The following is a 12675-nucleotide window of genomic DNA, read 5'->3' on the forward strand; positions in this document are numbered from 1 at the left end:
CAACTAGATGACATCAGCATAGTCCAGATGTGCAGCGTAGTAGGGCTGGAGTCATGATGGGATCTGTTTATTTCCTATATGCCTAACATTGTAAACAATTAATATCTGAACACAGCTGCTAGTCATGCTGTATTCCTTTGCCTGGCTGCCAGCATTGGCTTCTCAGCCAAAAAAGCTGGCCATCTGGAACATTCCTGGAGGAGCCCAGAATGGGACTGAAGGTGCATAGTATGTTTCTTCATGCCAAGAGCCAGGCATGATTCACAGTCTCGGGATGTCAGCAACAACAGAAAGTGTCCGCAAACAGCCACTATCTCTCAGCTCTGATTAATAAATAGGATATCCTCCACAGCAAACAGCCAGGATAACAGCTTTGTGTCCATCTGGAACTACTCAGCACAGGATACACACAGACATATCCTGTGAGGTGACTGTTCTTCATTAGCTTCTCTTCACCCGTCTGCTTCCCTGGTGACTGAACAAGTTGGCTATTCATCAAGTGAAAGGCTTCTAGTGGAGATCAATGGAAATTTCTAGGATGGGGTGATGGGAAAAGGCCGCCCACTCATTAAGGCTCAGTGGGAAATACCCTAAAATGCCTAAAACATGTTTCAATATAAAATGGCATATTAAAGGCACAAATACTAGTTACAAAAATGGTATCACTGTGCTCTATTTATCCCTTTTCCCAGCAAGTGGGAGTGAACTTGCATGAAACTAGTCTGGGCCTCTTTTCTGCTTATCAATGACTTCAGATCTTGAGGTTGTGTGTGATCATGTTGCGTTTATTTGCCATGCAGCATGATTAGTGATTGTTGCAAAAGGGATAGTGGTTAATACATGTATGTCCTAACCACTGACTGCAATCTGGTCCCTTTTTATGACAGGTGGATGACCAAATGGATGTGCACACACTGGCTTACAGGCAATACTCCATACTACAGGATTGAAAACATCAGACATATTCAAGTCCAACTTCACTTTTGAATCCCATTTTATGTAGGCCCTGAGATTCAGAGAATAGCCAAGATCTTACATGCCTGAGAACAGCATAAGATTTTCAGCTGCAGAAATTGAAATATTGGGCCCACTGAGAAGACCCACAAATGAGCCTAAGAAAGTGGAGGAAAGAAGTGTGTCTCCCAAAGATAGTAGTTTAACAAGCTAGTATAGGGAGATGTGGCCTTTGAAACAGTCTGGACCTGAGCCATAAAGGACTTCATAGGTGATCGCAAACACTGTAAATTGTGCCTGGAAATAGACAGGCATCCAGTGGAGTTGTATAACAGTTTTTATTATCCATGCCAGACTACATAGTGAATGGAAGAACCATGACTGTGGTTACTCATGTTTCTTCTTCGCCTAAAAACAGCAGTACTTTCCCTCCCAGACTGGGGTCATAATCCAATACTTTCCCATTTCAGACTGGGGTCATAATCCAGGAAGGGGGAATGCATGTAGACACAGGGTATATTTTCCCCTTTTCCTGGCTAATAAACATTCCAGGAAGGCGATTTTGAAGCAGGCTCGTAGTGGAGAGGAAAAGCTTTAGAACCTCCTCCTCCTGCACCATGACCTTGTCAACACCTTCATAGAAGGAGGAAATTATGTCAGGAGATCAAATCATGGATCTCTCCTATTAGCAGGCTAGCTTGAGCTTGACAGTAAATTGGCTTGAGATAACCAGCGCATGGTAAAGCCCTCGTTTGACCTAACATAGGGAATTAAGCCACGTTTCAGCAACTAAACTGAATAATGAGCTTTGGGAAACATAAGCCAGAAAACAAAGACTGGTCAAAATCCCCATTAGTTAAAAAGTTAAATACACAGTTCTCTTCTAACTGACCTGCACAAATCAAAGCAAACACGGGGAGCCTACCATTGTGGAGAAAATAATGCTGGGAGTAGGTCAGGAGCCCCATTATAGATAGAGAAAAATTGCATTTGCTTCTTTTGCTCTTCAGCTAAGGAGAGAAGAATTCCAAAACAGAAAAAAAGATGTAGATCTCTTACTTCAGGCCTTATTGTAAACACATGGACAATACTCTTGCCAAGAGTTTACATTGTTTTGAACAGAATTAATGCTTTATTTCAGTTAACAATGTCTTCTTGTTACAATGGATTGATACAATCTGCGGATCTAGAGAGAATGAACAATGACCAAGAGGCTCTTGAAAATTTACAACCTATGAATGCAGGAAAAGGGGCATAAATTATGAGAGAAAGGGGGGAAGCTGGGAAAGCATTCCATAAGTTTCTTTCATGTCCCAGTCTTCTTATTTAACGTTATGGCTTTGCCTTGCTTCCTTTAGCATTTCTGCTTGCTAAACTTCCTTTTCCCCTTTTGACTGAGTTTATTTCATTCCACAGTTATAGTATATTTTTATGCAGAGTTTTGTCCTGAGCCCCCACCAAGATTTCAATGCATCTGGGCTGTTATTTTTAAAAAATTCTTATTATACCGCAGTGCTCTCTTCTTATTTTTCTTCTTATGATTTGGTTGTTTTAAAAACCAAGCAAGAGACGTCACCAAAGATACTTCTTCTCTTTTTAAATTTACTTTTAGTTTTATTCCAAAACATTTAAAACACAGTACAGTTGTTTTTATCACAATGGTTCTCAACCTGTGTGTCCCCAGATGTTTTCGCCTACAACTCTCAGAAATCCCAACCAGTTTACCAGCTGTTAGGATTTCTGAGAATTGAAGGCCAAAATATCTGGGGGCCCACAGGTTGAGAACCCTGTTTTATCATATCTTCTATTCCCAAATCTTCCCCCCTCCAACCCTCCAATTACTTACATGGAATTATAAAAATACAGCACTGTTACTTCTATCAAATTTACATTATTCTAATTGTATCCATTATATATCATTATTGTAATGTATTTATTAATTGCTCAACCATAATCTTGCTTGGACGTTTGGTGGTTTACATTCATCACTGCGTTTTCACATGAAGCTAATAAATGGTTTCCAAGCTCTTTCAAACAGATCTTCATCCAATTCTCCTTTTGCTAATCTTATTTTATAGGTGACCTTTTCTGGGAGAGTTATTGCCCATATCCTGTTTAAGCTAAAAGATGTGACCTGACACTACATCATGATCTGAATTTTCCTGCTGCACAAGAGTCAGAAAACGGATCATATTCAGAGTTCATTCATTGGGCATCATCACTTAGGGCCCTTCCTGACCGGGCCCAAAATGTGGGCCCTGTCGGACTTTTACTGGAGGTGTCCAAATGACATCTCTGGTAAAGGAAGATTAATTCAGGACAAAGTAGGTAAACCCTGGTTTATCCCGAATTAATTTGATACTCCATTAGACCTGGGCCTTCCTAAAAGCACTAAAATAAAATAAAATAAAAACTTACCAGGCCACCATGACACCTCTCCGGAGGCCTCCTGGCATGTAGAAATAACATGCCAGGAAGTGTGTGTGTGTGTGGGGGGGGGGAGGGAATCGCTCCTGTCCCCCCGCCTCCTGGAGCATCATTTCTACATGTCAGGAGGCCTCATAGCAGCCCACTTAGTTTTTTCTTATTTTAAGGGCATTTTTGGGGGGTTTTGGGGTGGTCCCATGCCAACATGATACTTACTGCAATGGCATTGGGACAGCCACCTGGGAAAGTCCAGGATTTGGGTGGAGGTGTGTGGACAGAAATGCATGCCAAAGCGGGTTTTTAAAACCCTCTTTGGTGCGCATTTCTGTGAAGCCTGGAAGCACCCTTAGTGTTACTAAGGAAAGAGGCAGAAGGCCTAGGACTACTCTTTTTTGGCAGCAATCACAGCTGTCTTTGCAACATTTCAATATAGAAGGAAATATCTTAGAAAAGGGTATCTACAACATGGCTACATTCACGGAGTGAGTCAACAGACGAGAAGGTGATTATAGCACATTCCTTTTGACAAAGACTCTTTAATTTGTTTAAATCACTTCCTTCTTTGGGGCTACATGCATTCATAATACTGGACCAGTTCATTTCACAGGCTCTAGTGATTTTTTATTGGTGGTTATTTTCCAATTAGTTTATTTTTTATTAGTATGAAAGCTTTATTGAATATCTTTTAAATGGGCCAGGCTGTATTTCAGAGGAAATAAGTCGTAAACCATTAGAGAAAACTCCCAGAAAATTCATGGGGTCACCATAAACCGACAGGCGCCTTGAAGACACATATACTGACTTCTTAAAATGTCTTAATGGTTTTAATAATATTATTTAATTATTTTAACATTATTATCCATACAGGCAGTCCCCTAGTTACTAACAAGATAGGTTCTGTAGATTTGTTTTTCTGTTGAATTTGTATGTAAGTTGGAACAGGTACTTTTTAAAGTGTAACTCCAGCCAAAAATAGGGGAGGGTTAATACCCCCATGCTGTTTGATTTGCTGTCTGTGTCCCTGTTCAGAAGATGTCACCACACTTTCTGTACTGGTGATAACTGGATTTTGAACATTTTGACTTGTTGTGGAAACAAGGATTGGTTATAAACCCCCAGTGGAGATCTCTTTTCCCCATGAAAACTCCTTCAGGAGTGAATTTCATTTTGGAGGGGTAGATTTCTCTCACTTCCTGTTGTCTCATCCCCATTCTTAACTATGGGTCATATGTGAATGAGATGTTTGTAACTTAGGGACTGCTTGTAGTTTAAATGAAGAGTATTTTGCTTTAAATTGTACTATGAGCCATGTTCGGTCCCATATTTTCAGAAATGTAGGATAGAAATAATTAGAACAGCCTCTTTTTTAAATGGTGCAAAGCTTTTATATGTAGAGCTCAAACCTTCAGATCGCAGATGTCAAAATCTGTAAAATCTATGTTAACAGCAATAAAAGATAATATAGTAGGCCCTTCACTAAGGATGATCTCCTTATCCTAAATTATCTGGCAGTGTAGACTCACACAATCCAGTTCAAAGAGGATAATCTGGGATCAGATCCCGAGATATAGGGCAGTGTAGATCCAGACTTAATTATATGGCAGTTTAGGCTCATATAATCCAGTTCAAAGCTGATAATCTGGGATCAGGTACTGTATTATACTGGCAGTATAGATCCAGCTTCAGAAGAGATCAGAAAATTTGCCTTTTGGAATAAAACTCCCCAGGATTCTGGAAGAAGTCGTTTAAGGTCTGCCACCTGACTCCTGCTTAGCAACAACATGGATCCAAATCCACAGATTTGCCACCATCACATCAAATTCTATTCAAGGAGGCAAACAACAACAAATAAATAAAAGGGTCAGCAAGTACGTAAAGACAAAACACCAACACTAGCTAGTACTCCATTTTTATAAAAGCAAGAATGCTGCCCACAAGCACAGGAATTCCTGTAGGCCATACCGAGCATTTCCTAGGCTTCCCTTATCTTATCCAAACAGCCAAGCGGGAGAGAAGCCAAAACAAACAAGCAAACAAAAACGAATCCGCTCAAGACCCAACCAGAAGCCGTACAGCAGCCATGGCTGTTCGAGCAAACGATTCTTAGAACAAACACGGGATTGTATGTGGTACCCCTGAGGGGCACGAGGAAGAGAAAGGCATCTCTGTTCACAAATGAAGGGAGGGAATTTCTGTGCAAGCTCCCTGAGGATGTATTCTCAGTCAGGGTTAGCCCTCTCCAAGGTAAAAAGCAGCAAAGCTTTTAACACAATGTAGAAACGAAGGGCGGAATTCCATTTGAGAGCCTGTGTGTTCTCTAGTGCATGCTTTTCTCCTTATAATCATTAGCAGATGGCTGTCCTGTCCTGTGTATTTCTGTTACTGTAGGCTTTTTATAAGGCTGTATAAACCCAGGAGACTCACGAAATACAGTAATATACAGTCAGTCCCCAATTACAAACATCCAACTCTTGTCAAGTTCCTTCTTTTCTCCCTAGTAACATTTATTCACAGAAGACACAAATGGCATAAAATTGGTGTACAGTGTTCCCTCATTACTTCACGGTTCACTTTTTGCGGATTCGCTGTTTCGCGGTTTTCCAATAAACTCTAAAAGATTATTATAAATTACAATGTACAGCCTAAGGAAGAGAGGAAGGAGAAGCCAAAGAGAGAGAAAAGGAGCCCAAGTGGCAACAGGAGGAGAAAGAGGCGATTTACCAACACACAATTGGTTGATAAAGACTTAAAATAGTGTATAACTACTGAAATAATGTATAAATAGTAAAATAAATATAGTGTCCCTACTTTGCAGATTTTCACTTATTGCGGGTGGTCCTGGAACCTAACCCCTGCAATAAGTGAGGGAACACTGTATTCCTACAATTAGGAGTACAGCAGAGAATATCAAACGGTACCATCAATACATGGTACTGGAAGTCCACTATCACCTTCCTTTACTCCTGGTTAAATGTGTATATATGCCTGTTTAAGGAATGAGGTCTATTTTGGGTGGCCATCCTCAGTGTCCCCAGGTGAGGTTTATACACTGCATGTGGATATGGGAAGCAAGTCTCCTCCACCCATATGTGTGTCTTTGTGTTTCTGTATCTAAATATTTCACACTGATCTCTTTTCAGTTTCATCTTGCTAGCTTCAGACTAGTGTTCAAGTCTGTCTACACATTCCTCTATGGGATCTGGTGTCTATCCCAACTTCATGACATCCAAAAGTTGTTAGACCCTGATAGTTTCAGATGGAGTGAAAATTGTATTTGCATTAGTTTTTTGTCTTTGGGTTTCTAAATGTTAGTGATTGTCTTACATGCAACGTTTTGCTTTTACAAACAGGACTGCAGCATAGTTTCATGTTTATCCAGCCTGTATGTCTTTGTTAAAAATAAGATCTCTTGGGTAGATTTATTGAGAATTATTATTTCTGAACTTAGGAAGTGAATGACATTCTAAAAGAGTATTTCTTAATTTTAAATTTAGGAGGTCAATTATATTCTTTAAAGTCTTCTTTTTCTTTGGATGAACAATGAATAACTCTGGGGAAATTATACATCATATAGGCATTATGGATCAGTTTCATCTATAGTATACACATGCAACTTGTAGTCTTGAATAATGTAATACTCCTAATGGGAAAGGTTCAGATAAAAATATGTCATACCACAGTTTAAGTGAGTATACCAGTGTGGATGCAGATTTGCTTTTACATGCACACTTGTATCAGCTAAGCAAGAACATTTCTGCTTCCAGACAGATTTATCGTGATGGATATCCAGAAATAAATTTAATTAGGACTTCTGTTTTGTTATTATTGACGTTTTAATGGGAAAAGTCTGAAGCTATGATGGGTAGGTTCTAGGGGGAAATAGCCTCAAAGGAGCTTGAGAAAGTATGTTTTAGAGTACTGAGGACTCTGGGAGTTGTAGTCCAAAAATAACTTTCCCAAGCTCTGAGTATTCAGCGTAAAGACACAAGGGAAATGCTTCCTGGATAGTAATTTCTCTTGTTTTGGTACATCAAACAGGACAAGGATAGATTTCAGCTCCTGTAAACAAAGCCACAAAATGTGGTCTATTCTTTTGCTTTTGGCAGGCATCCTCCAGTTATTTCATATGCATTACTAAAAAATCTGGCACCACTGGCATGGCCCACCCAGTCTTGGAACAAGCATGCATTGTTTGGCAGCGGCTGCCTAGCAGCACAGCCATGGCTGAGCGATGGCAAACAGGAGAAAGAGAAACATTCAGATTGGGAGGAGTGAAGTCAGGCCCCTTCCACACAACTGTATAAAATCCACATTGAACTGGATTATCTGGCAGTGTGGACTCAGATATTCCAGTTCAAAGCAAATATTGTGGATTATCATCCTTGATATTCTGGGTTATATGGCTGCATGGAAAGGCCCTTAGTCTGAAAGCACCATATGACATCAAGGAGTTCTCTGCTACAGTTTCTTTCCCGTCTTCTACTCTTGAATAGTATGGGGATCCCAAATTCTATCAGATGCCACCCCCATCAGTTAAATAGTATACTTAAATTCAGTAGCTCAGTGGGACATCTACCACTGACTTCACAGAGATTTCCTTTCCCAGAGGAGATGGAAATCTTAAAAACAACAACACACGAATACATCGAGCCAAGGTATGCTAAGAGGAAGTGGAAAAGGAGGAAATCTTTCTAGGAAAGAATTTATTCATTCAGGCAGTACTTCAGAGTACTTACAAAGTTACAAGAGAGCCTTAAATCACATTCAGTCAAGGCCAGAAAAAAAACATAAACCCTGTGATAACTAACTACAGATTCCTTCTTCATTCATAATGCAAGTGGCACTCTGGATCCACAGCTGTCTATAGGAAAAGTTGTGGATATCAACCTTCATTCAAGCCTAGAACCATGATTTTATAGGAATGGGAAGGTGGGACCTCCAAGGACTTGTGGGGGTATTTTTATAACATCTCTGAGCATCCTGAAGCTTTTGCACCTCTCACAAGTAAGTCATTCCCATTGGCCTACTGTTTCTCAGTTCTCGCAAACCATTCCTGATGCTGACTTCAAGAAATGAATCTAATCCTACTATCATTAACCCTGTCCCACCTGATCCCACACACTACAGCTCTTTTGTCCAACACAATGGCACAATGTCACAGCATCTAGTATAATCAGTCCTGCAGAACTAAACTATGCACATGACTAAGTTAACACTCAGGCTGAGGCCCTATCCTATTACTGAAAATAAAAAAACATGTAGCCAATGCCAACAGTTAGGAAATGTGAAGAAGTCAAAAAGGTGCCTCTGTGTCAAAAGTTCTTCCCATGTTAAAAAGTTAATGACTCATGCTTCAGGGTCACTGGCAGGAGGAACAATCTGACCTAGAGAACTATCATCTTCCTTTCTTGAGCACAAAAACAGAGAAAAGCTAAATAGGATGCCAAGAGATCTTGCCTTTAAACCCACCATATAGACACAAACTAAAACACATTGGCTATAACTCTGTTCAGCAGTTACAAGATTGCAATATGAATCTATGATCTCATAACTTAGGGGAGTAGTGTTTATGGAAGTTAATTCATTTGTCATGTCAGAAGCGACATATTGCAAGACGCTTCTTGTGTGAGAGAATTGGCCGTCTACAGAGATGTTGCCCAGGGGATGCCCAGATGTGATAGCTGAGAGGCTTCTCTCATTTTCCCACAAGTAAGAGCTGACAAATGGGAGCTCACCCCATCTCGCGGATTCGAACTGGCAACCTTCAGGTCAGTAACCCAACCTTCAGGTCAGAAGTCCAGCTGGCACAAGTGTTTCACCCATTGTGCCACCACAGCTCCTCATGGAAGTTAATGATCTATGTGACTGAATAAACCTACAGCCTGGCAGTGCTCCAACAAAACGATGGTCCAGCTACTGCAGACTGGTCACTGGGAAACATCTGCAATAACCCCTCAGTCTTGTTACTATTTGTTCTCAATGCATCCTTTTGGCCAGGAGAGAGCCACATGTGCCACTTCTTAGCACCATGGCATTCTGCACTAGACAAATGGTTTGTTTGAAGTGGGGAAGAATGCAGTGGTTTGAGCAATGACTCTGGAGTCTAAGGTTTAAATATCCCTTAGCCATGGAAACCCACTAGGTGAACTTGGGCAAGTTACACTATCTCAGCTCCAGAAGAAGGCAAAGCCCAAACCCCTCTGAACAAATCTTGCCAGGAAAATACCATGATATATTTGCTTTAAATGTAAAATAACACTTGAAATAAAACAACAACACAGGAATGCAGCATTGGTGAAATGGTGTGGAATAACAGTTTTAAGCCCCTTTTACACTGCCCCTATATTCCAGGATCTGATCCAAGATTATCTTCTTATCCCAGATTATCTGACAGTGGAGACTCATATAATCCAGTTTAAAGAAGATAATCTGGGATCAGATCCTGAGATATAGGGCAGTGTAGAAAGCGCCTTAGTTGCCTTGGATCCCGTTTATTGATATAAATAAAACAAAATAGCAAAACTGTTCTTACATTTTGCTATCTGAATAGAAATAAACCATTTCAATCATATATTCCATCATAGATTTTGTCTAGTACTGCAGCAGATGCCTTACAAATCTTTGTCACCAAATTTTTATTTTAATCTATTTTAACCCTAGTGCAAAACAGCTTATTCCAGTTCATTTTGATTACTACATGGCCTTGATAAAAGAAGGACGTGTTAACTTCCTTCTTTATCTTCCTTCTTCTAATGTGGTATGCGATTTTGGAGAATCCATATGTTCTCTTCTTCATTTAAAATCCCACAAAGAGGTTGGAGTGCTGTTTTCTTTGATTTTTTGAGAAACCAATACCAACAACCTCAATTGTTTTGGGTATCTCACACTACAGCACTAGTCTTCAACAAATGGATGTTGTAATCCACACCAACAATGGGAAGCAAGACATCACTGTGTTGAAAATGAGAGGGGTAAACTGAGGGCAAACGCCAGCAAATAAAGATTATTCATAATGTTGGCTTCTCTCCTATCTCAAATTCCATGTTGTAGAGCTAGAAATGTTAATGACCATCAGATTACAAGAAGAAAAGGTTGTACACCCTTGGGTAATCATATTAGTAAAATTACACATATTGTTATTATACATAAATGCCATAGAGTTTGTCAGCTACCCAGTTACAGTCTGCCCTATCCAATTGTACCAAGTAATGTGGAATTCTGACCAGCAGAATTCTGACCAGCAACTGTGGCTGTTCATTAAATAATATTACAATCCTCACACACACCTTTTGAACAAAAGAGCTAGTTACACTCTTAAACTAATATACCTGATGACAAAAGGCTTCCACTGCTGCCGCTGATAATCTTTCCTTTGCTTCCCATGTTGGCTAGTTTGGAGGTCTTCAATGTTCCAGTTTCAGTCAGGTCAATTGCAATTTCACTTAGGCTTCTTGCTGCATGAATTTTAGACTGGAGGGGAAATGAAGAAATATGTACTATATCAAAGAGAAAGCCATGGTCTGGAATTATTTCTATTATCTCATCTTATTACCCATTTGTGGCAACATTTTGAAGGAATGAAAAAAAAGCTCCAACAGGTGACAGAGCTGGTCTTACTACAGATTATTATGATATCTCTATTACATGGTTGTAAGAGTTTGCTACCACTTGGAAATCTCTGCTAGAATATTCTAGTGAACTATACCACTACAGTATTTGAACTAAATATGGACCTTTTGGCAGAGAATTCCAAGTTTTTCAGCAAAATACAAATCCTAGGATTTTGTAGAGTAGATCCATTGTAGGTAAACTTTTACAAGTATATAGTAAATTTATATCCAAACAAACTCTTTGAAAAAGGCATCAGAGCAGATGTCAAGTCCATCTGAAACCTCCCAGAACAAATGTAAAAACAGTAAATCATTCAAGAACATTTTTGCAACTTTACTTTTCCTCCCAAATCTAACAGAATTAAGTAACAGTGTCCTGTGATCTCAGGCAACAACACAGCAACTTGAAAAATGTTGCATTGGAATCAGTGCCAGTAAAATGAGAAACAACATACTTTGGTCCCTGATGCATGGTTTTTTTTTTACATATATTGAAGTGAACAGATGTTTTCTAGAGGCTTCACTAGGCATACAAGTAAAGTCATGCAGCCTAAACTGCAACCACAGCTATCCATTAGCCTCTGCTCTTAATATGATCACAGGGTGGTGTAAAAGAGCATAATCTGAGATTTTTGGTTTTGGATAGAAAAATAAAGGAGGGTAGACAGCCTTGATGGATTCTCTTACGTTACTTACTTTGTCTTTCAGAGATTGCAAGTTACCTCTTAAAAACAGAACCATCTTGGAAAATGCTCCTCCAAAAGAAAATGAAAGTATAGATGTGGAGGTTTGCCTAGATTTCCTAAGAGGCTTTCTAAATAAGCTCAGCAACCAATCCAGCTTGCAATTAGCCACTAAATTCTAGATGAACTGAAGTACTAAAAGAGGTAGCACCGAGCAGAGTTGTCAGTGCTTAAATGTCAGAAAGGTGCCATTCTAGAGATCTTCTTTCATAATTGAGTCCAATGGCAATGGAATAGGAGAGTGTCATCTATGCTCTACAAATTATAATACAATGGGCCTTTGGTATCCGCTGGGGTTTTATTTCAAAACCACCTGTGAATACCAAACTCTGTGGATGCTCAAATCCCATTATATACAATAGTATAGTAAAATGGTGTTCCTTGATATATGGCAAAATCAAGGGCTGGGGTGAGGGAATATTTTCAAATCACGAATGGTTGAATCCAAAGATGTAGAATCTGTGGATATGGAGGGCAACTGTAATTCACCAATACAGCAATCGTAACTGACAATGATTCAGGTTCGATATTATCCTCAGAAGAATGCTGGTCTAGTTGTGCCTAGAAAAATATATTTCAGGCACTTCAGGGGATCAGTTATCCTTTCTGTCTTTCTGTCTTTCTATTTTCCTCCCCCCCCCCCCCCCCTCCTTCCTTCCTTCCTTCCTTCCTTCCTTCCTTGAATCAAGATTCATAAATAAGGTTGACCAGTATTTAAACTTCTAGATCTCAACAATAATTTGTCTAGGAGTCTTGGTAACCAGACCTTGCCTGAATAACAAGAAAACAACACTGTCAGACAGAGGAAAGGAATTTCTTCTCTGTGCTGACTGAATCTTGTGGGATTAATGAGATCACTGGTGTTTTATCATCTCCTGAAAGACCTATTAGAACGTGGACACCACACAAAACATGGTTTTATTGAGGTTACTTTCAGGTCA

The 12675-nt window shown here is 39.7% G+C and overlaps 1 protein-coding gene across 16 annotated transcripts in view; it reads right to left on the bottom strand.

The window, feature by feature from the left end:
• The window catches only part of frmd4a (FERM domain containing 4A), a 485341-nt gene that overhangs the window by 33378 nt on the left and 439288 nt on the right, over nucleotides 1-12675 (bottom strand). For all 16 annotated transcript variants that reach the window (XM_062983558.1, XM_008111470.3, XM_008111469.3 and 13 more), the window contains one exon: nucleotides 10710-10851. In XM_062983558.1, the coding sequence (XP_062839628.1) occupies nucleotides 10710-10851 (142 nt within the window). The remainder of the gene's footprint in view (nucleotides 1-10709; nucleotides 10852-12675) is intronic.

This window comes from Anolis carolinensis, chromosome 5, assembly GCF_035594765.1.
Source record: "Anolis carolinensis isolate JA03-04 chromosome 5, rAnoCar3.1.pri, whole genome shotgun sequence".
In the NCBI taxonomy this organism is placed as follows: Eukaryota; Metazoa; Chordata; class Lepidosauria; order Squamata; family Dactyloidae; genus Anolis; species Anolis carolinensis.